General features: G+C 47.8%; 1 protein-coding gene across 1 annotated transcript; it reads right to left on the bottom strand.

Annotated features, from left to right (window-relative positions):
• Nucleotides 1-212: 212 nt before the first annotated feature.
• tshz3a (teashirt zinc finger homeobox 3a) lies at nt 213-17398 on the bottom strand. The gene is made up of 2 exons (XM_084016645.1): nt 16795-17398; nt 213-4321 (listed from the first exon to the last, which is right to left on the bottom strand). The coding sequence occupies exons 1-2, from the start codon at nt 16832-16834 to the stop codon at nt 1014-1016; spliced, it is 3348 nt and encodes a 1115-aa protein (XP_083872771.1). The 5' UTR covers nt 16835-17398; the 3' UTR covers nt 213-1013.
• Between the last annotated feature and the right edge of the window lie 2182 nt (nt 17399-19580).

The raw sequence follows: 19580 nt of genomic DNA, 5'->3' as shown, positions 1-19580 counted from the left end.
TTAGTCATCACGATGTGGGACAAAAAACATTTCTGTCCATGATGTGTGGCTCTCCAGGAAGCAGGAAGAACAGCTTGGAAATGACATTTTGGACCCACTTATCTCTCTTTATCAAATGCATGTTGAAATGTTGTAAATATGAAAGAAAACAAATGTTTTATGCAGCAGTTAATTCAATTTAATCATAGAAGCACAAGGCATTAACATATTTGTGTTGTTTTTTTTTATCAAATAACATTTATAAAACTATTGTGCAAAACAACGTCCTTTTTAATTTTTCTTCAAAGGCTCTGCACCAGTGGATAGTCATAGTCCTCTTAAATTAGGAAATATAACAAGTATGCATAATTTAAACAGCAAGTTGTAAGCTTATACACTATATATACATTTTTACACAAACCTGGATTTTTAAGTGCTCCCTTACTTTTATGATAAAGAACAAGGCAGCTTTTACAATCAGCAAGGAAATCAACAGGCTGTACAGAGAAGACTATAAAAACAAGCAATTCACTTTTGCTGTTTGGCAGATTCTTTTAAAAGGAGCGTTCCCAGGCATTTGGCTGTTTAAAGGTGTTTTTTTTTTTTTTTAAATTACCCGTTTGAAAGGGCATTTTAAAATTTGGACAGGACAGAACAGGACTGTACAATTTTTTTGTTAAGAGTAAAACTTGTGGAACATGCAGTCTACCAGCAAATCAGAACCAAATCTCACAAAAAATACAAAATAAATACAATAGATTTTTAAAACATTTCAAGTTATTAGCTGACCTTCTAGTCACAAGATTCATCATGAAAGTATCTGTCAACAAATCTTTGACCTACAGTATACTTTTTGAAATAAAATGTCTTTTGAAATACAGAGAAATTAGAAATGTTTATAGGCCGAATAGATGTAAACACCACGTGCTGACATTTTTAAACAGTAGTTCATGCCAAATATTCTCGTTTTTATTTATTTTTTTTGTTTTTAACAGCCATCCTTACATGTGTTTTTGTCTCCTAGAGAGAGTAATTTAGTGTTTCTCTACTTCGCCGACATATAGCAGATGGTCCTCTGGAGACTTCCCGTGGCTCTTGCTGAGGTGAAGCTTGATGGCGTGCTTAGTGGCAAATTTACGGACGCAGAGCTGGCAGCGGAACACTGCCCCATTACTACTGTCGTCTTGTGATTGTGGGGAAAGGAAGGACTCCAGGGGCACCAGTTTCTCAGCCAGAGTGTGGGAGTCCCTGACAGTCTGTTTGGGGGACAGCTTGGCCAGGTCCCTGATCCTGAACCCCATGTGGGCTTCCAGGTGACACACGTAGGCTGCCGGGGTGCGGATCTGTGAGGCGCAGTCACTACAGAAGAATATGGGCTGACCCGAGTCCAGGTTCTTGAGGAACTTGGTTCTGCCCGTTCTCCTCAGCTGGTACTTGACGTTGGCCAGCCAGTGGCTGATGGTGGTCATGGAGAGGCCCGTGAAACGCGACACGTGCATCCTCTCCTGCGGGCTGAGGTCGTTGATGATGTACTTCCCCTCCGACGTCTGCCTCAGGCTCGAGGCGAAGTGGGCCTGCAGGAGGAGGAGGTGCTGCGGGTTCCAGTTGGAGTGGCGCCCTTTGCGCTTGTGGCCGTGCAGGGATGCGTCGTCGTCGTCGTGGGTGGCGCCCACGATCTCGGCTTTGTCTGTCACCCTGGACCGGGAGGGGGGCTTGGGGACGTGGTGGGACTGCGTCAGGTTCCTCAGCATGTCCGAGATGTCCGACAACGCGTTTTCGTGCAGCGGGCTGCTGGAGGTGTAGGGCGAGACCACCGTTAGCTTGGCGGGTGTGACGAGGGAGGAGGGGGAGACGGAGGAGGCCGTGGATGAGGGGGTCAGGGGGGCTGAGCCTACAGAGCCTCCTCTCTCACTTTTCCCTTTTGTGAGGTCCATCGGCTGGTCTTCGCTGGGCTGGCAAAAGCTATTATCGACTACACTTTCCGGCTTTTTGGTCTGCGAGGGAGGAGCGGCCACGGCAGCCCTCTCAGCCATGCTCTGGCTGAGCCTGGAGAGCAGGCTCAGGGGATCTTGGTTTGGCAAGGAGGGCTTGGCTGCTTTCCCCAAATGAATGTTCATTACAGACTGAAGAGCACTTAGAGGGTTGACAAAGGGCTGCTCTGGAGGAGTATGGCCGGTGATAATGGCTGTGCTGCATCTCAGCGTGGAGGTGAGCGGGGATTTGACTGCCGTCTCCTGCTTGGGGTCCGTTGCCGGGGATGCTCCGTCGCTATGGCTTCCCCTGTCGCTATTGGCTGGCGTGACTGCCCTCCATTCCCGAGGGGAGTCGGCCTCTGCTCCCTTGTGCGATTCTCCGGCCTCGCTGCTACAGGGAGAGAGGTGGTTCTCCGTCTTCGGGGACAACTGCTTCACCCTCTGCTCCACTTTTGCTACTTTTTCGGTCACCTTTTTCACCAAATCCTCCATCGCCTGGAAGTTGTTGCTGGGGAAGGGGGACGACTGACTGAGAGGCGGGGAAACGAGGGGCTGGTTCTTGGCGAGGGAGGACAGCACTCCGTCCCCTCCGTTGAACAAGAACTTCAGCGGGGAATTCTTTTCCATGCCGCCCTGTTGGAGCTTGAGGGCACTGGGGAACTGGTAGGCCGCATGGATGCTAGGATAGCCTCCCCAGCTCGGATTCCCACTCTGTGCCTTGTTGATGGCTGACGTCACAGTGTTTTCCAGTGATTTGAGGATGTCAAACCCCCCTTTGGGGCTCTCCTTCAGGTCCTCTTCAGTGAGATAGCTATACTTCGAGATGTCATATTTTTCCTCCTTCTCGCCATCCTCTTCCTTCTCGACCGATGCCGCCGCTTGCTTCTCGTTCCCGACGGCCTCGTGATTAGTGCACTCCTCTTCCACCTCCTCCTTTTTGATCTCTTTCAGAGGAGGGGAGGCGGCGGGAGGAGTCGGCGTGGTCTGAAGAGGCGGAGGCGAGAAGGTGGAGGGTGCGAGCGGGACAGACTGGACCCTCTGTTCGGTAGGTGTGCTCACCCTGCCGGGGTTGGGCGACGTGGCCTCGGGAAGCGTTTTAATTCTCTTCCCCACGGAGCTGGTCACCCTCAGGAAGTGTCCCGTCATCATCATGTGGGCTCGCAGCTCTTGCAGTGTATTATGGGAACTACCGCACTCCATGCACTTGAGGATCTGGAATTTGTTGGATTCAAACTGCCAAGTGTAGCTGGCGCCGTTCTGGTGGCCGTAGCGGTTGTTGGGGGTGGTGTAGGGGCTGGAGGAGGGTTTCTGCGAGGGCTCGCTCAGGTCCGCGTGTTGGTGCTTAGCTTTGGGGGTTCCTTCTCGAGAACGTGGCGAGGCAGTGTGGTCGAACCCCACGAGGCCCCTTTTCTTCGACATGATTTTGGCTGCCACGGGGCCCATGGGCTCCTTTAGAGGCACTTTCTGGTAGTGTTTGGTCTTGATCATGTGGACGCTGAGGTCCTGGAGCGATTCGAAGGAGTGCCCGCAGTACATGCACTTCAAAACTTTCTGGGCGTCCTCCTTCCCCTCCATCTCCATCAGGGAGCGCTTGCGTGGCTTCGACCAGCGCTTGGAGCCGCTGCCCGCCTTGTCGTGGTTGTCGTCGCGGTAGTGGCCTGTGTCGTTCATGTGAACCGTCAGCTCCACCAGGGTGTCGTAGGCGGCGCTGCAGCCCTTGCAGCGGAACTTACTGGCCCCGGTGAAGATCGAGCCAAACAGCTTTGGGTTTTGTCTGTGGAGCTGCACCGTGCTGAAGAGGCTGGGCTCGATCTGAGCCGGGTTGCGGCTCTGGGGGGTCTGCTGCTGTAGTGTCTTTGCCACCGCGGACTGGTGCCAGTCGTAGCTGCCGCTGCTGCAGCTGCTGCTAGTGCTGTTGCTGCGAGCCGGCTTCTCGGCGGAGGCCGGCGCCGGCGCCTGCTGTGGCGGCGTGGAGTTAAAGTTCAGCGGTGACCACAAGGGGCCGGTCAGGAAGCTGGAGTATATAACCTTCATTTGTTCTAAGGTGTCGATGCCTATGGGAGGCGATTTGGCGTCGCCATTCAGAGCCGCCGTGATCAAGTTGCCCTCGGCTTTCCTCGAGGGACTCTCGAAGTCTGAGAGACGGTCACTGGTCTCGCTCACATGTGACTCGCTGTCCATTTCATGCCCTGAGAGCTCTGCTGCCCCGGCTGAGTCCTGGTCACACGCCTGCTCCCTGGCGGGCCCCGCACTCTGCTCCGCGAACTCATCTTTCACGGGAAGGTCATCCTGGGGGGCCGAGGGCAGGTCGTCGGCTTCCGCCTCCTCATCCTCCACAGTTTGCTCCGTCAGCTCCTCCGGAGAATAGGCTGCGAGGAGACAAAAACAGAAAAGAAAGAGATGAGTTAAATTGCAGGGAGTGAACACACTATGTTAGAATAACTGGAGAAAAAGTTTCCCTGCTATGTGTGCCCGAGGACTCCCAGGGATAAATGAGCCATCTGTGTGGGAGCCTTTAAAGCTGAGCTGAGAAATTACAGTCATCCCATTTCACCTCATCAACCGTTGAGGTGTTATTTTCCTCTAGGCGAGCCTGTATTTATATACTACCCCAGCCACACGGAACTTATGCCTCCCCTCTTTTCACTCCTTCTATTGGAGGAAAACAAAAAAGAAATATCTTGGCAAAAACATAATGCGCCATTTTATTTATCTCAGGGCGCAACAGCTTGAAATGAAAACTAAATCTGAAATTAATGAAGCCCAATCTCACTGTGGCATTCTCCTCTGGGGTAATAAATGAGTTGGATCAACCTCCATCTGTCAGTTAATATGTCTGACGCCTCTTCATCTGCCTCTTCTCTGATTACACACACATACATACAGACACACACACATGCGCCGCACACAATGCCGAGCACATATCGTGGAGGGTTTCAAAGAAAAAGGGCGGTGTCAGACGTTTGCTGATGAAATGTCGACGTGTTGAATAGACATCCAACAATATCATCTGGACTCGGGTGAGTCCATTAGTTTCTTAATATGTGGAATAGCCAGTAGGATCTTAAAAGCCAATTGCAAGCAGTCCAAACAGGTGTTGAATGCCATGCAAACGCAATCCAAATACATTTTGAATTATCGTAAAAATGAGCGAAATAAAAAGGAAGGGTAGAAGATGAAGAAGAAGGGGTGAGAATGAGGAGTGTTGACTTGATGAAGCGATCAGTGCACAGAAAAACACACAATCTCCCACATCCACCCACCCGATGCCGACTCACCCACCACCACTACACCCCCTCTTCCGCAGTGTCACCGTCGCCCGCCCTCCCTCATTTCCCGTGCACCTCACTCACCAAACCCGCCTCACTTAAGGAAAAACAAATAGTCTCTGAGAATAGTGGATCGGCCTGCGGACAGGTCTTCGGGCCATTTGGACAATATTGTAAACTAAGACGAATGCCACAGAAAGAAGCTGTAGGTGGAAGCTTTAATAGTTTGGGCACTCATACAACAGAGCTCAGGCATATGAAAACACACACACACACACACACACACACACACACACACTGTGACTAAATCCTTCATTCCCCCCGCCGCCCCACACACTCCCGTCCAGTCTAAACAAAAATGTCATAGCTGAAATAACTCTCATTTCCAGTGCTAACAGCCAATCTCTAGGCAGCCATGCGGCTGGCGCTGGTCTGATTTGGGCCCTGGGGGCACAGTCAGCAGGCAGCCCTACTGAGAGGCCAGCCTAATGGAGACCTGGCAGGTGCAGCCCACTCTCCGTCCTCCCGGAGATTTGGTTTGTCACTGGGTATCCATTACCTGCCATTCTCCGCTGATAGGCCCCGACAGCCCTGATCAAAAGATGTCGTCGGGCCCCAGTCCGCTTGGCAGTCAGTGGCATGTCGTTTGTAAAAAAGGCCAAGCAGGGTGTAAATAAAATGACATGATCACTTCCCCGGCCCCTCATGTTCTGGACACAATTATGATAATGTGGCTGTGGAGAGGGAGGGAGGGGTCTGGGAGGAGGGAGGGAGGGAGGAAGGGGGCCGAGTAGGTAAATCGCTCACGCTCGGGCACACACACACACACACACACACACACACACACACACACACACACACACACACACACACACACACACACACACACACACACACACACACACACACACACACACACACACACACACACAAGGTAGATAGCTCACTGCTAGCAGCGTTGGGGCGAACACCCGCCTGCACCCTCTTTCCTTTTTCTTTCTCTCTCTCTCTCTGCAAGGTATTTGTGTCGGACTCTCATTTGAAAGAGGAAATCCAGCCGGGACGAGGAAGCTAACGTGTTCGTGTCCCGACTAGCTGGTCGCGGGTGTCAGCTCGCATCAGGCCGGCCCGCCACACCGCTTGACCAAGTTGTCAGGTCACCTTGCTCCTATTCCACAGATTTCTTCACTAATTCGTCAAACTACTGCCACGTCGGTGAACGAAGCCTCTCCCTGCGCCTTAACCCGGTTGTAAATGTTTATCATTTCTTCCTAACAGAGTTGCGGCCCTATAGATTATTGTTAATATGCCATTAAGGCCCCGGCTAGCACCGAGAGAGGAACAGGAGTCCAAAAGGACCAGCTATAAAGCCCACAGAGTCTAGCCATGCTCCCAGGCAATTTAAAATGCAAAACAAAAACCATTATGGCTGAGCACTATCTGTTAATTTAATCCCCAATGACTGATAATCCATCACACAGGGCGACAACCACATCCAATTATTCTCCCTGGCTTGACTGACAACAGAGGTGATTTATCAAGCTAATAAAAGGTGATGGGGGTATAGAGGCTCCCTTAGAATAAAAAAAAAGAACGAAGGGGATTATGAATACAATACTTTTGTATCGCACGCTTAACTAATATCTTAGCATATGGTGGAGGGCCAATGTATGACTTTTCCTAGTGTGTGTGTGTGTGAGAAAAAAGACAAAAATGCGTGCCTTCATGTTATGATAAAGTGAGCTGATGCCATGTGGGGGAGAGACAAGAATCATTAGGTTCCATGATTGATTCCTCAGGGTGGGGGTGCGAGCGGGTAAGGAGGGTAGGAGGTGCACTTTCACACAATCAACATCTCAGTCACGGCTCGCACCGAAATAGCAACGCGTTCGCACTAAACACGGAAAAAAGCGTCGAAAGAGTCACATGCAGAAGAAACGCACACTTGACCTTAAGATGTGAACGAGACCCCCCCACCCCCCCCCTCCTCACATAATGACAAATAAATCTAGTCAGTCGGTTACGACACCCTCCAAACCCCCTTCGCACAAAAAACACACACACGTACACGCAGATGCAAAGGGATGAGGAAAGACAGTGACATCTTGGCATGCAGGAGGCATTCCTGTGGAGTATCATTTTCATAAACATAAGGGCCGCAGACGAGGAGGGAGAGATCATCTGATAGAAATACTGCAGTGCTGCTCTGACGATCAGGAACAACAGACAGGGCAGGGACAGGGGGTGATTAAGCAGGAAGGTGCTGTGGCTGCCTCCGAAGCACAGCCTCTCAGCGTCTCCCTCCCTCTGTCTCCTTCCCTCTGTCCCATGGGTTTCTCCCCCCCCCCCCCCCCCCTCAAGTGCTGCTGAAAGCACTGTCTGTTTTTTGATGCTGCATTTTAAATAGGCCTCGTGTGCATGAGTGATAATATGTGATCCTAAATAAAAAGTAGAAACCTGCGCGCTTCTTTCTTTGTGAGCTGGAATCTGCAAATACATTTGAATAAGTCTATTTTTGACAAATCTGTCCCTCGATGACCACAGTGCGTATTCCTGGTCTGGGCCCCCACAGCTGGGAAAACAGTCTAGGAGCCAGATCACACCCAACAGCAGCGGGGTAAACAGGATGTGTCATTAAAACTCTACCTGTGTCTGACCCTCATACTCCAATGACTGCTTGCTCTCTGCAAAAAAAATTAATAAATAAAAAAAGGGACAACCTTGCCACAGGCAATATGATATTAAAAAAGGTGAGTCCTCTGCGCTGCCATCATAAGTACAATATTTCATCTGTGCTTTTTTTGTTTTTTTTACACTTAAAAAAAAAAAATAGCATAGACTGCAGCTGTCGTTATATTGTGGTAAAAGTACATTACCCCTGTGCATTTCTCTGAAACCACAAAGATATGTTGAAAAAGAAGCTACTATGTGAAATAATGTACCACCTACTTCATAAACCGATTTAATGCATCATATAAATCCAATGTGTACGTGTTTTTGCATTACACAGATGGAAGAGAGGAATAAGAAGGCTTAATTAGCATCCTAGAGGGATTTTTAAGAAAATAAACAAAGGCTATTGAAAAAAAAAAGCATTGTTTATACGGGTTTCATAGCTTAATTACCTCCTATATTTATATTTATAAATCACTGTATGCATAGATAACTGTACCGTGCACGGAGACGAAACTGGGCTACGAGGAGGGGAGAGGAAATGGTCTACATGGGTGGTCCCTTATAGCTCACTGTCACGATTACAAAAAAAAAAAAGCTTCACGGCGTCGTTTAAAGAAAACAACGAAAAGCAAGCAACAGAAAAAAAAAAGGAAGTACAGAAATCAGTCTATCGTTTATGGCTTGATAAATTATGCAACGATGAAAGATAAAGGGATTTTTCCATAAAGATATTGAGCTGCATTTCTTGTTTTAAAGAGAACATAAAAATAAAGTGTTTTATTATTATTATTATTATTATCCAGTTGAAGGACATGAAAGTAGGCGGACGTTGCTGCCAAGACCTTTGATCGCATGGTTGGTTGAGATATCTCAAGTCTGTGATTGGATGAGGAGGGCGAGTCAAACTGTGTCACAGCACGATGAGCGTTTCTTGACATGTGTACAGTGTTTTAACCGGACCTTGACGCCCTTAGACCAACACGGCCCCTCAGCAGGGGATGGGAGGGAGGGGAGGGGGGTCTCGCTGACAGGAAACAGCTCCAGAACGCTACAGGACAGGAAGTCACCTCAGTCTCAATCAAAAAAAAAAAAAACAACAACCCACAAACCACCAACTTCCCTTCACTCTCTCAAGTTTCCCAGCAGGCCAAGAACCCTTTAAATAGATTAGAATAATTTAGTCCAAAACAGCCCCATTCTGTCAAAACAGCAGCAGATCAGTAACATACCTAAAATGCCTTTCTGTTGCACACATTTGTCAAAGCAGCACACTCAATCAAACGTGGTTCTCTCCCTCCTTTTTCCCTTTGATCCTTTACAGGCTGGCGGAGAGTCCCACCAGGAAATATGTAACAGGTGATCTGCGGCCATTTAGAAAAACGAACAAGTCGAGACATAAATCACTATTTTTTTTTCCCCGATACGACCGGAGGAGGTCATCTCATGCCCTCTTCCATATTATTTTTTGTAGGTTTTTAATACATGACTCTGCTGCTACAGTACATAACAGGCTATCATGTTACAAAGCGATGGATGTCTTTGTCAGTTTTTTCATGCGTGTGTTCTCTACCCCCCGATGGCATTGTGAATACATTGTGTCCGCCGATTGTAGTGCAGGATGTGTGATAGGGGAGATGGGAAAAACAGAGAGATCATTCTGGCCCCAGGCAAAGCTTAGGGCTGAACCTTGTCAATGCACATAGTAAGAGGAGGGAGACGGAGAGTGAGAGAATAGATTCAACCCTAGGCTGATTGTTGTGTTATGAGCAGACCCCAGAGCTGCCAGCTGCACGTACAGACCTTCAAGACCCCGAAAAAATTCATCTTGTTTATCTGGCGCGAGACGAGCCGCAAACGCATAAAGGCCTCCCGTTACCGACTCCAACGTAGAAGAGAAGGAGATGACTCAGTTCCAGTCCCGTGGTTGTTTTTTTTTTTTAACTCGACGCAGCCACAATAAAGCGATAGGAAAGGAAACAAACAAAAAAAGGCGTCCCGCAGGTGCAAAGCCAAGGGCAACGGGATCAAGATGCTGCTGGGAAGGCGGCGTTCCAGCTGATGATATGTAGCCGGGTTTACTTCCTTAAACTATCACACATATCTGCCTCCTTCCCTCCATAACCCACAGAACCGCTGTTTATTTATTATGTCTTGAACTGTTTAGTCCTCATGTAAACAATAATAATAAAAAGGTCACCAGACGCTTACAAAAACTTGTTTCGCCAGATCAGATGGGGGTCTATTTAAAGTCAACTATCTAAACTATTTGACAGTGTAACTTAGCGTTCTGTGTTTGTGACCCTTAGGCATTGTTCAATATGCTCCAGGCACTGGTTTTTTATGTATTTCATGCCTTTTTTTCTCGCCCTGACCAGCTGAAAATCCGCCCATCAAATATTCACACTTAAACTCTCACAAACATACTTAATAAAATATATTATATCAGTAGTACACAACATAGTAATGTAGAAATCCACATCCAAAGTCTAAAATTTGTGATTTAATTCTTTTCCTCCCCCTTTGAGAACCACTGACTTATAATCTACCTAAAGTGTCACTTATACTTGTCAGCCGCAAAAACCACACAATAGTGTGATCACTTCCTTTAATGTAAGGTTCATATTTGTTTGTCGCTTTTAACTGGAGTGTTTTCATAAATAATAATAATGGCTAAAACTGAATTTATTTAAAAAGCTGTTTGATCTGCTCTCGTGTTTTCTCTTCCCCGTGAACTCGTAAAGCTGTCTGAGTTAATCACGCCGTGTCAAGGCTGAGTGTACAGATGTCTGATGTATTGATGTTGTTGTGTCATTGCCTCTCAAAAAAAAGGAGGTTAAAAGGTAAGTAAATTGGTATCATGCCACGTTGGAATGATGACTAAAACTATGAAGGTAGAGACTAAAAAAAACCTTCATTTAATGGTGTTTATGCTAAAAACCTGCATTCTAGGTTTGAAATTAAAGAATTCAGGATACGTCTAAAATCCGACTCAATATAAATCTTGAGTAAAGACAAACTGGGGATACAGATGAGAATAAAGGCTGGTCTGAAACTGGGATTAAGTTTGGCGCTTGTAGCTGGAACTGTGTTTAAAGTTAAATGGTGGAGGGTGTGTGTGTGTGTGTGTGTGTGTGTGTGTGTGTGTGTGTGTGTGTGTGTGTGTGTGTGTGTGTGTGTGTGTGTAAAGGGAATAAAGTCAAGGCCTGGGAGTGGGACAAGCAAACCCGTCTCACAACGCACAGCTGCTGCCATGATCGCCTAGCAACGAGGAGGTGATGGACGCAGCCTGAAGATGGATGGCCACCATAAATCACGGTGGTGAGTAGGAGGAGGAGGAGGAGGAGGAGGAGGAGGAGGAGGTAGGAGAGGAGGCGAGGGAACGAGAAGAGGGCGAAAAAACAAAACAACAGTTGTGTTGAGGTTGTTTTTTGTCTGCAGCGGCTGACCTCGCCTTGACCTCTCACTGTACTCTTTTATTCATGATTGTCGGGGAATGACGCGGGGCTGGGGACTCTTCTGGGCAAAGCTTAATGGAAACTTCTGGGTAATCATTACAGTCGGTTAGATTGGATCCAATGGATCATTTCATAATGTTCAATCGCAATAAAACTCCGCCGAGCCTCCTACGTGCCCTTCAGAGTGTTTTTTTGTGTTTCTTTTTCACGATTCCACTAACTTTTTAAAAGACGATAATAATGATCGACGGTACCTTTCATAACGCAACCCCTCCAGGCAAGGCAATCTGGGTAGTGTAGTTGCGGGATAAACATCCCTGGGCTATCTGATTATGGCCTACTGCTGCGGCGCTGGTGTCTAGTAACACTCAGAGAGAGCGCTCGGCCATCCATCACACAGTGAGTGTCTGTCTAAGGCTTTCCACCCTGCTTCTTCTCGTCCTGGCTCTCCAGTTACAGCCATACACGACCGGCCTAAATAATATTCCCCATGATAAATGGCACTATAAGCCTGGTATCCATCATTAATCTGATTTTTAAAGAAGCATCCATCTTGGAGAGAGCCTGTTAGGGCCACGGGGGAGCAGAGCAGCTCGGGTTCATTTAAAGGCCAGGCTGCTGCATGACTGATACCTGTCAGCCCTGCTCATCAGGGAGCAGCACACACACACACACACACACTCTGACACACTCGTATGGCATTAAACACTGACGCCATATGGCCGTGCACACACACACACACACACACACCATCCGTGGTGCGTATATGTTATGAGTAAACAACGCCGACGCACTTGTCGGACTTTTGCGCCCTCGCAAAGCATATTTCCTCCCCTTCATTCAGACATCTTGAGACGTGTCATGGAAGAACATTCTGTCACTCATCAAAACACAACTCGGTGTAACTCAATCCTCCCTGTCATCTCCAAAAAATCTCCCCTCCCAAACGCTTCTCCTCAAGGGTTTCAGGAAAACTCGCTCTTCCCTGGAAAAACTCTCTCTCACACACACAGATGCACACAAAACGACAGTCTCTCTCTCTCTCTCTCTTTTTTTTTCTTCCCAGCTCTCCATTCTTCGGTCTCTCTCCACTGACTCTGCACCTCATTCTCCATTCCTCTCCTTCTCTTTGTTTCTCTCAGTCCACTCTCTGTCTTGTTTTCCCCTCGTTCACTCTCTCTTTCTCCTCCTCCCTCCCTCCTCCCTCCCTCCCTATCCACCTCCCCTTCTCTGTGTGTCTGGTAAAGCCTGTTTGATAAATGACACACGTCACCGTGTCAGAAGCGAAGGGTGGGTCAGTGATAAATGACTCTGTTGAAAAGGAAATCGGCTCTCTGGCATGGCCAGGCTATTCTCCTCCTGGATTGGGTTTCAGGACCCCTGAAGACCGGAGCAGCTCAGTCCTCCCCCCCCACCCCCCCACCCTGAAAAAAAAAAAAAGAGCACACATCCCACCAGGCTCCGACGCTCGTTACCTAGGAGGGGTGAGAGAGTGGAGAGGCTGGATGGGTGGGAGGTGGTGTTGGAGGGATCCAGCCTGTCCCAATTGTCGCTACAGTGCAGCTGCATCTATCACAACAGCGGTGGGACTATTTTTACAAAGCTCCGACTCGGTGCCCAGGCGGCAGTCCCGGCTGAAAAACCCTCGGCTGAAAGCACACCGAGAGCTGAAAAGGAGACGAGTGTCTGGCTAACGGTTTTCTATTTGTGACACTACTACAGCACTTAAACTCCTCTTTCTCTCCTCCAAAGCCAAAAAAACCCCGATGGCTTGACATCTGCCAAGTGTGTGTTAAGAAAGGCGAGGGCGAAGGCCCATTTCACCGCTCCTCTCTTCCTCGACGTCCCCACCACCGGGGCACCTCCTCCTTTTTTTTTTTCTTCTCCCCCCCCCTCGCTCTCTCCTTCTCCTACACTGTCTCTCTTTCACTCGCTCGCTGGCAGGGTGGCACTGTTATCATTACACAGGCAGGATTTATGGAGTCAGGGCCGATGGCAAAAACAAAAAGGCATCTGTCAATACCTGTGGGAAACACTCCGTCAGCCTTCCTCCTCCTCCTCCTCCTCCTCCCTCCACTGGTGCTCACAGCCTCATTAGGTATGCACTTATCAGACACATAGATCACAGACGTGACTCAACCTCACCGGAATCCAGCCACAGGACTTTCATTAGCAGCGGGGCCTGCGAAGGGCGGAAAAAAAAAACATTTGCGGCGCTCACACCTGCAAACAACGGCGGCGCGGAGGCGTATTGTTGTTAAAAAGCTTGTATGTCGGTCGAACGACTAACGTCTCCCCGGCTCTCGCATGCCTTTCACACATAAACAACAGGAAGGCAGACGGATATAAAAACAACACACCAAAAAACTCACTCCAAGATGTGTGCATGTGTCTGCAACGTGTGCTCCTATTCCTGACGAGCGTCCACACACTGCGTGGCGTTTGCGTCCTGCGTCTTGCGTGTGTGTGTGTGTGTCGGCAGGAATGTGCGTTTGCTGCAGAGGAAGGTGTGCAGAAGACGAGAGAGGAGGGAAGAGGGAGAAGACACTGAGCAACGCAGACGGGCCTAAAGAGCTCAGAGAATTATGGCCTGACCCCAGCAGGTGGTCTACGGTTACAATTCCTTTCATCACTATCCCAAAACCGAAGCGCTCACACACACACACACTCAAACCCCAACAAATCAGAAAGTTCGTGCCCACTGGTTTTTCGCACACACACACACACACACACACACACACACACACACTCACAGACGGACATGAGTGATGGCTGCCAGTCTGGCAGCTTTAATCCTGACCCTGCAGAAAGAAGAGACTGTTGTTGTGGAGCCAAGTCCAGATCAGACTACCACCCTTCACCTTCTGTGTCGCCCTCTCTCTCTCTCTCTCTCACACACACACACACACACATGACCAGATTATGCCACATGGATACCGCAAACACAACGACACCATTCTGCAGAAATACTGTACAGGTTAGACATTCCAGCCACCCAGTCTTTGCCCACACGTTGTAAAGCTTTCAAACTCCGCTGCGGCCATTTTCGGGGCGAGAAGCTAAAAAACCAGCCAGCCACGGTCGGGGAGCGTGGGGTCTGTGTTTCCAAACAGCTGGGAGAGTCCCTTTCTCATGTTTGCTCGGCCTGTTTACGTGGCCAGCTGCCCTCGGTTGTTAAGAGCACTCAGACCTGACCCAGGTAGGCAGGCCCATTTGTCACCTGCAGCGGAAAATTGAGTTACAGCACAACCAAAGGCGAGCGGCTCTGTGTAATATCAAGTTGATTACATCAAAGTGGTGGCAAACCTCATTGGGCCGGGCACCCCGAGCTTGTCATCTCCAATCACGGGGCCTGTCAGGACTCCATCAGCCTCACGGCTAATTGGACCAACGCTAATGAAGCAGGCAAAACAAGTTTTGCACTGAGAGAGAGAGAGAGAGAGAGAGAGAGACTCTCAGACAGAGAGGAAGGGAAGAGGAGAGGAAGACGCTGAGAGAGTGTGTTGGAGAGACAATGAGAGAGCAAAGTAGGGTGTGTGTGTGTGTGTGTGTGTGTGTGTGTGTGTGTGTGTGTGTGTACGTGGAGGGGAGGAGGGGGGCAGATTTTTCATGCAAGTCTCAAGGTTGCAGTGGGCTGACTCTCCCCCTAAGTCCCTAATCAAGGCCCATCATCTGTCATCCTTTTCTTTGCTCTCTCTATCACCATGCTCTGTGCTGCAATCAATTCATCATCACCCTTTGTGTGCCACTGAACAGTTGACAACTTTATAACTTGCAGCTGCACGGGCTGACTGACAGGGGTGGAAGGGGAGCATGCAACAAGAAAAAAAAAAAATACAAAAAAAAAAATGAAGGAATGAATAGATGAATGAATGAACAAAGAAAGCGTGGTTTCAGGAAAGAAAAAGTTGTTTTCTAAAAACACAAAACGATCCATATTACAGCCTTTTATTCCCTTTTCGTCAACAGAGAAACAGCAGTGTGACGGGGAGGAGATGAGGGGAGGGAGAGAGAGGGAGGGAGGAAAAAAAGAAAAACATCTTTCTCACTGATCTGAAATCAGAAAGCTTTCAGTCATTCTTTATGTGCTCCCCGCGGCCACTCTGAGCCAGTGAGCATGTACATTAGGCTGGGGCATTTTGATGAAATAAAAGCCCAGGCCAGCTTATGGCTAAACAGAATGGGAGCACTCACTCAGCCTGTCTCTGATTGACCATTAAAGCCATTGATGAATGGGCCTGTCAGGGGAGAGACAATTAAATCAAACATGAAACAAAGCCGTTGTGACGGCCCGGTCTGACAGAGCAAACCCATTCCTCCCCTCCATTACATAGCACACGGCTCCTTTTACAACCTCTAACCCACTCCTCCCGCCTCCTCTGCCCACTGTGTGTGTGTGTGTGTGTGTGTTCAAAGTGAACAAGTGAGCATGTGCACATGAGAGTGTGATGTTCTCTGCTGGAAGTGTGTGTGTGTCTGTTTGTGTGTGTGATGTCTCACTGTGAAACCACTTTGTCCCCTCCCTCCCTCCCTCCTTCGTTCGTTCACTTTTTCGTGAGTCAGTTGACCATCAGAGAGAGAGAGAAGGGAGAGAGAGGGTAAAAAGTACACAGGCCCTTTCAAAGTGGTTCAAACGTGACGTCAGGGGCCTGCAGCACATGGTGGGAAGTGATTTTCTGATGCAAATCGGGAAGGATCAGATCAAAGCCGCATGACAGCCAATCAATCAACCGTCAAATCAGACATGGCAACTGTCGATTATGGCTCCTTCCAGCCCACGAAACCCCCATTGTCTGCTCGCAAATTGTTTATCTTATCCCAAGAAAAGAAAAAACCTCAGAGGTAGAGGCTTTTTTTCTCCCTCCCTCTCTCTCTCTCTCCGTCTCCCCCCCCCCCTTGTGCAAAAGAAGTTATGCGCTCGGATCAAATGCGCACAAAGCCCTTATGTCCCTCTTATGGCACGCCTCGAACAAGCTCGTTTCCACCGGGGGGGTTAAGCCGACTCCCCCCCCCTCCCTCCCCGGATCAAACGCAAGAATGGCAGATCGGTAAACTGTCGGGAGAGGAGGGAGGAGGAGGGGAGGGAGGGGGTTCAAGTTGGGAACAATAGGAAGCCAAAGTTTACAAGCAGGCAACTCGTCCGTCGGGACGACAGCAGCGCGTGCACGCAAACACGCAGCGTTGTTGTATAGAAACTGTACATCCGCTTCCTCCATAAAGAGCTCGGGTACTATGACGTCTCACATGAGTGACAAAGCGGATCGTTAGAGAGCCACGGGAGAGGAAAAAAAGAAAAAAAAAGAACATACATTGGAAACGGAAATGCAGTGACTGTAAAAGTGAGCTCTACAAAACAAAAGGTAACATCCGCAGTTGTGTGATAGTAAAGCTTTTTTTTTTTTTTTTTTTTTTTTTTTTAGCCGTGACAATCGGTAAGATTACCTGCTGCGCGTTTGGGCGCTTCTTGTTTCCTCCGTGGCATTTTCTTTTTTTTCTGATTTTGAAGGGGATTTCCGTGAAAAACTCTTCTTTTTCCTTCTTTTCTTTGTTTTTTTGGGGGGGGGGGGTTAATTTATTTAATATAACCTCCTCGCTGTATCCGGGAAGATCCACCTCCACTCAAAAAAGCTTCACGCCTTCGTGCAGTAGACTGCACAACATCGGGGAGTCCGATGGGAAGAAAAAACTCAAAATCATCGTTACGGAATAGAAGCGCTGCAGGGAAAAAAAAAAAAACAAGGAAAAGAGATGATGATAAACACGCGAGGTTGTCGGGGATGTTACGTGTGTGTGATCGCGTTGAGAAAATCGGCGGTGATAGCCAGCGTCCACCTCGGCGTTGCCTGGTCTGGCAACAGGCAAAGTTGAGGGATAAGAGAGATGATCGCGTCACTCACAGCGGGAGAATGGGCAAACCCACCGCTCCGTTAACTCTTTACGCGTCGGAGAGGGGCGGACACCGCGCGCCAGTGTCCTCCCACCTCCGCCTCCTCATGTGAAGCACAACTAGAGCTATTAGTTGATAGCATGCTGATAATTATACCAATAACACGCACACACACGAACCATTACTTAGCCAATAATGCCCCCCACATGCGTCATCTGCAAATTAATTGAACATAATTAATTTGAGTTTTTATCTGTCCTGTTAATATTTTTTTTGTTGTATTTACTTCTAATTATGATTTTTTGGCCTTTTTAAAAGTATTTTTAGTGATTTTTATTGGCATTCTGGTGACAAAATGCATATTTTATTAAATGAAACAAAACTCTATGTAAATAGAAATATGAGGCAGTAGCTTATTACAGAGCTTCCATGTAGTTTGATGTTATAAATGTGATTTACTGCATTTAGATGTTCTGTATTCTGCATACTAGGAATGTGTTTTGATATACAAAAAAAAAGAAGAGCAATATGAATCTTTGTCAGTTATATAACTATCACAGTTTGGATAGAAGCCAATAAATAGAATATAGCCAACAACAGAATGAGTCTTATGACCGGGGAGCAGTTGTGTAACATGTACATAAAAAAAAAGACAAATGTACAGTCAGAAACGGAGTTAAACTCAATTAGTTTAAATAGCTTACAGTTGACAACAGGAAGCGCTAATACAGAAGGCAATGAGCCTGTGAGTGGAATGGCTTTTATATACATTGCTCCAGTCACTTTTTCTAATTGTACTTACAAAAACATGCTCCCATAGACCTTTTTCTATCTTATAGCTGCTGCAACAAAAAATCTGTGAAGCAAAATCCCCTCGCCACTGCCCCAAAATGCAAACATGCCCGAGGCCCTGTCCTTCGCTAATTTAATGTGAGCAGTTAAATGTTAGCTTTCATCACAGTAAAAGCATCACTTCTCCCATAGATCCACATTAGGGAGAGATCAAAGCCAGTTCAAGGAAGGAGCGTTAAGTCTTAGTGCCGAGTAATGAGCCTTTTTTTTTGCTTCTTTCTCACAACACGGGTCTGGCTTTTTTCTCGAGCCAGCAGTATCTTTGCAGAGTGGGATGGTCCGGGGTCAAAAACCCCCCCTTACCTCTGATGTGTCCTGAACCAAACATACAAATACCAAAACATGCTGCGTGTTACACACACACACACACACACACACACACACACACACACACACACACACACACACACACACACACACACACACACACACACACAGTAGAAAGTCCTTAGATTCAAGGATCTGTTCACAATTTCAGATATAAATCTAAAACACACTTATGGCTACTAACGCTCACCCTCTTTCTTTTTCTTAGTCTCACACACATGCTTATGCTCTCTCTCTCTAACACACACACACACACACACACACACACACACACACACACACACACACACACACACACACACACACACAATAGAAAATCCTTGGATTCAAGGATCTGTTCACTATTTCAGATAGAAATCTAAAACACACTTATGGCTACAAACATACACCCTCTTTCTTTTTCTTAGTCTCACACAGACACGCACACACACACACGCACACACAGACACGCACACACACACACACACACACACACACACACACACACACACACACACACACAGACACACACTCACACACACACACACACACACACACAGTAGAAAATCCTTAGATTCAAGGATCTGTTCACTATTTCAGATAGAAATCTAAAACACACTCATGGCTACTAACATACACCCTCTTTCTTTTTCTTAGTCTCACACAGACACACACTCACACACACACACACACACACACTCACACACACACACACACACACACACACACACGCACACGCACAGGCGTCCTCACTCAAGAGAAGAAGAATTAAAGACTTCTCTCTGATCAGGAGTCGCCCCCGCCTCTCCGTCTCTAAGAGCACAGAGGCTGGGTCCCTGTCACTTTAACAACATGAAATTACAACCCAAATGGGATGTCAGGGGTTAGCAGTGTCTCTAAGAGAACTATGTGAATATATTTCCTCCTATGGACTTGCCCCCGTCGTGACCTCCCCCAGGAACAAGAAGTAGCCCCGGTGACTGGCGTTTTTACAGCCAAATTAAACCGCCGCGCAGGCCGCTGAAGGCAGGGAGGAGAAAGCAGCCGTTCCAAAAATTAGTGAGCCATCATCGTGACAGAAAGTAGCGAGGACATGGTGTCATCCGGCTACTGTATCGATTAACCCATAAATAGTATATGGCCTCTACACCGTGGCTCTCCCAGGCTTACACTGTAAATGGAA

The sequence above is a fragment of the Eutrigla gurnardus genome, assembly GCF_963514095.1.
Source record: "Eutrigla gurnardus genome assembly, chromosome: 9".
NCBI lineage: Eukaryota > Metazoa > Chordata > Actinopteri > Perciformes > Triglidae > Eutrigla > Eutrigla gurnardus.
Note: the sequence above shows the minus strand (reverse complement) of the source record. Positions and strands in the feature narration are given on the sequence as shown.

Coding starts and splice junctions, on each gene's coding strand:
- tshz3a (XM_084016645.1), bottom strand. CDS start 16,834: ATGCCACGGAGGAAACAAGAAGCGCCCAAACGCGCAGCAG. Junction 4,322..16,794: donor AGCGCCCAAACGCGCAGCAG/GTAATCTTACCG, acceptor GTCTCCTCGCAG/CCTATTCTCCGGAGGAGCTG.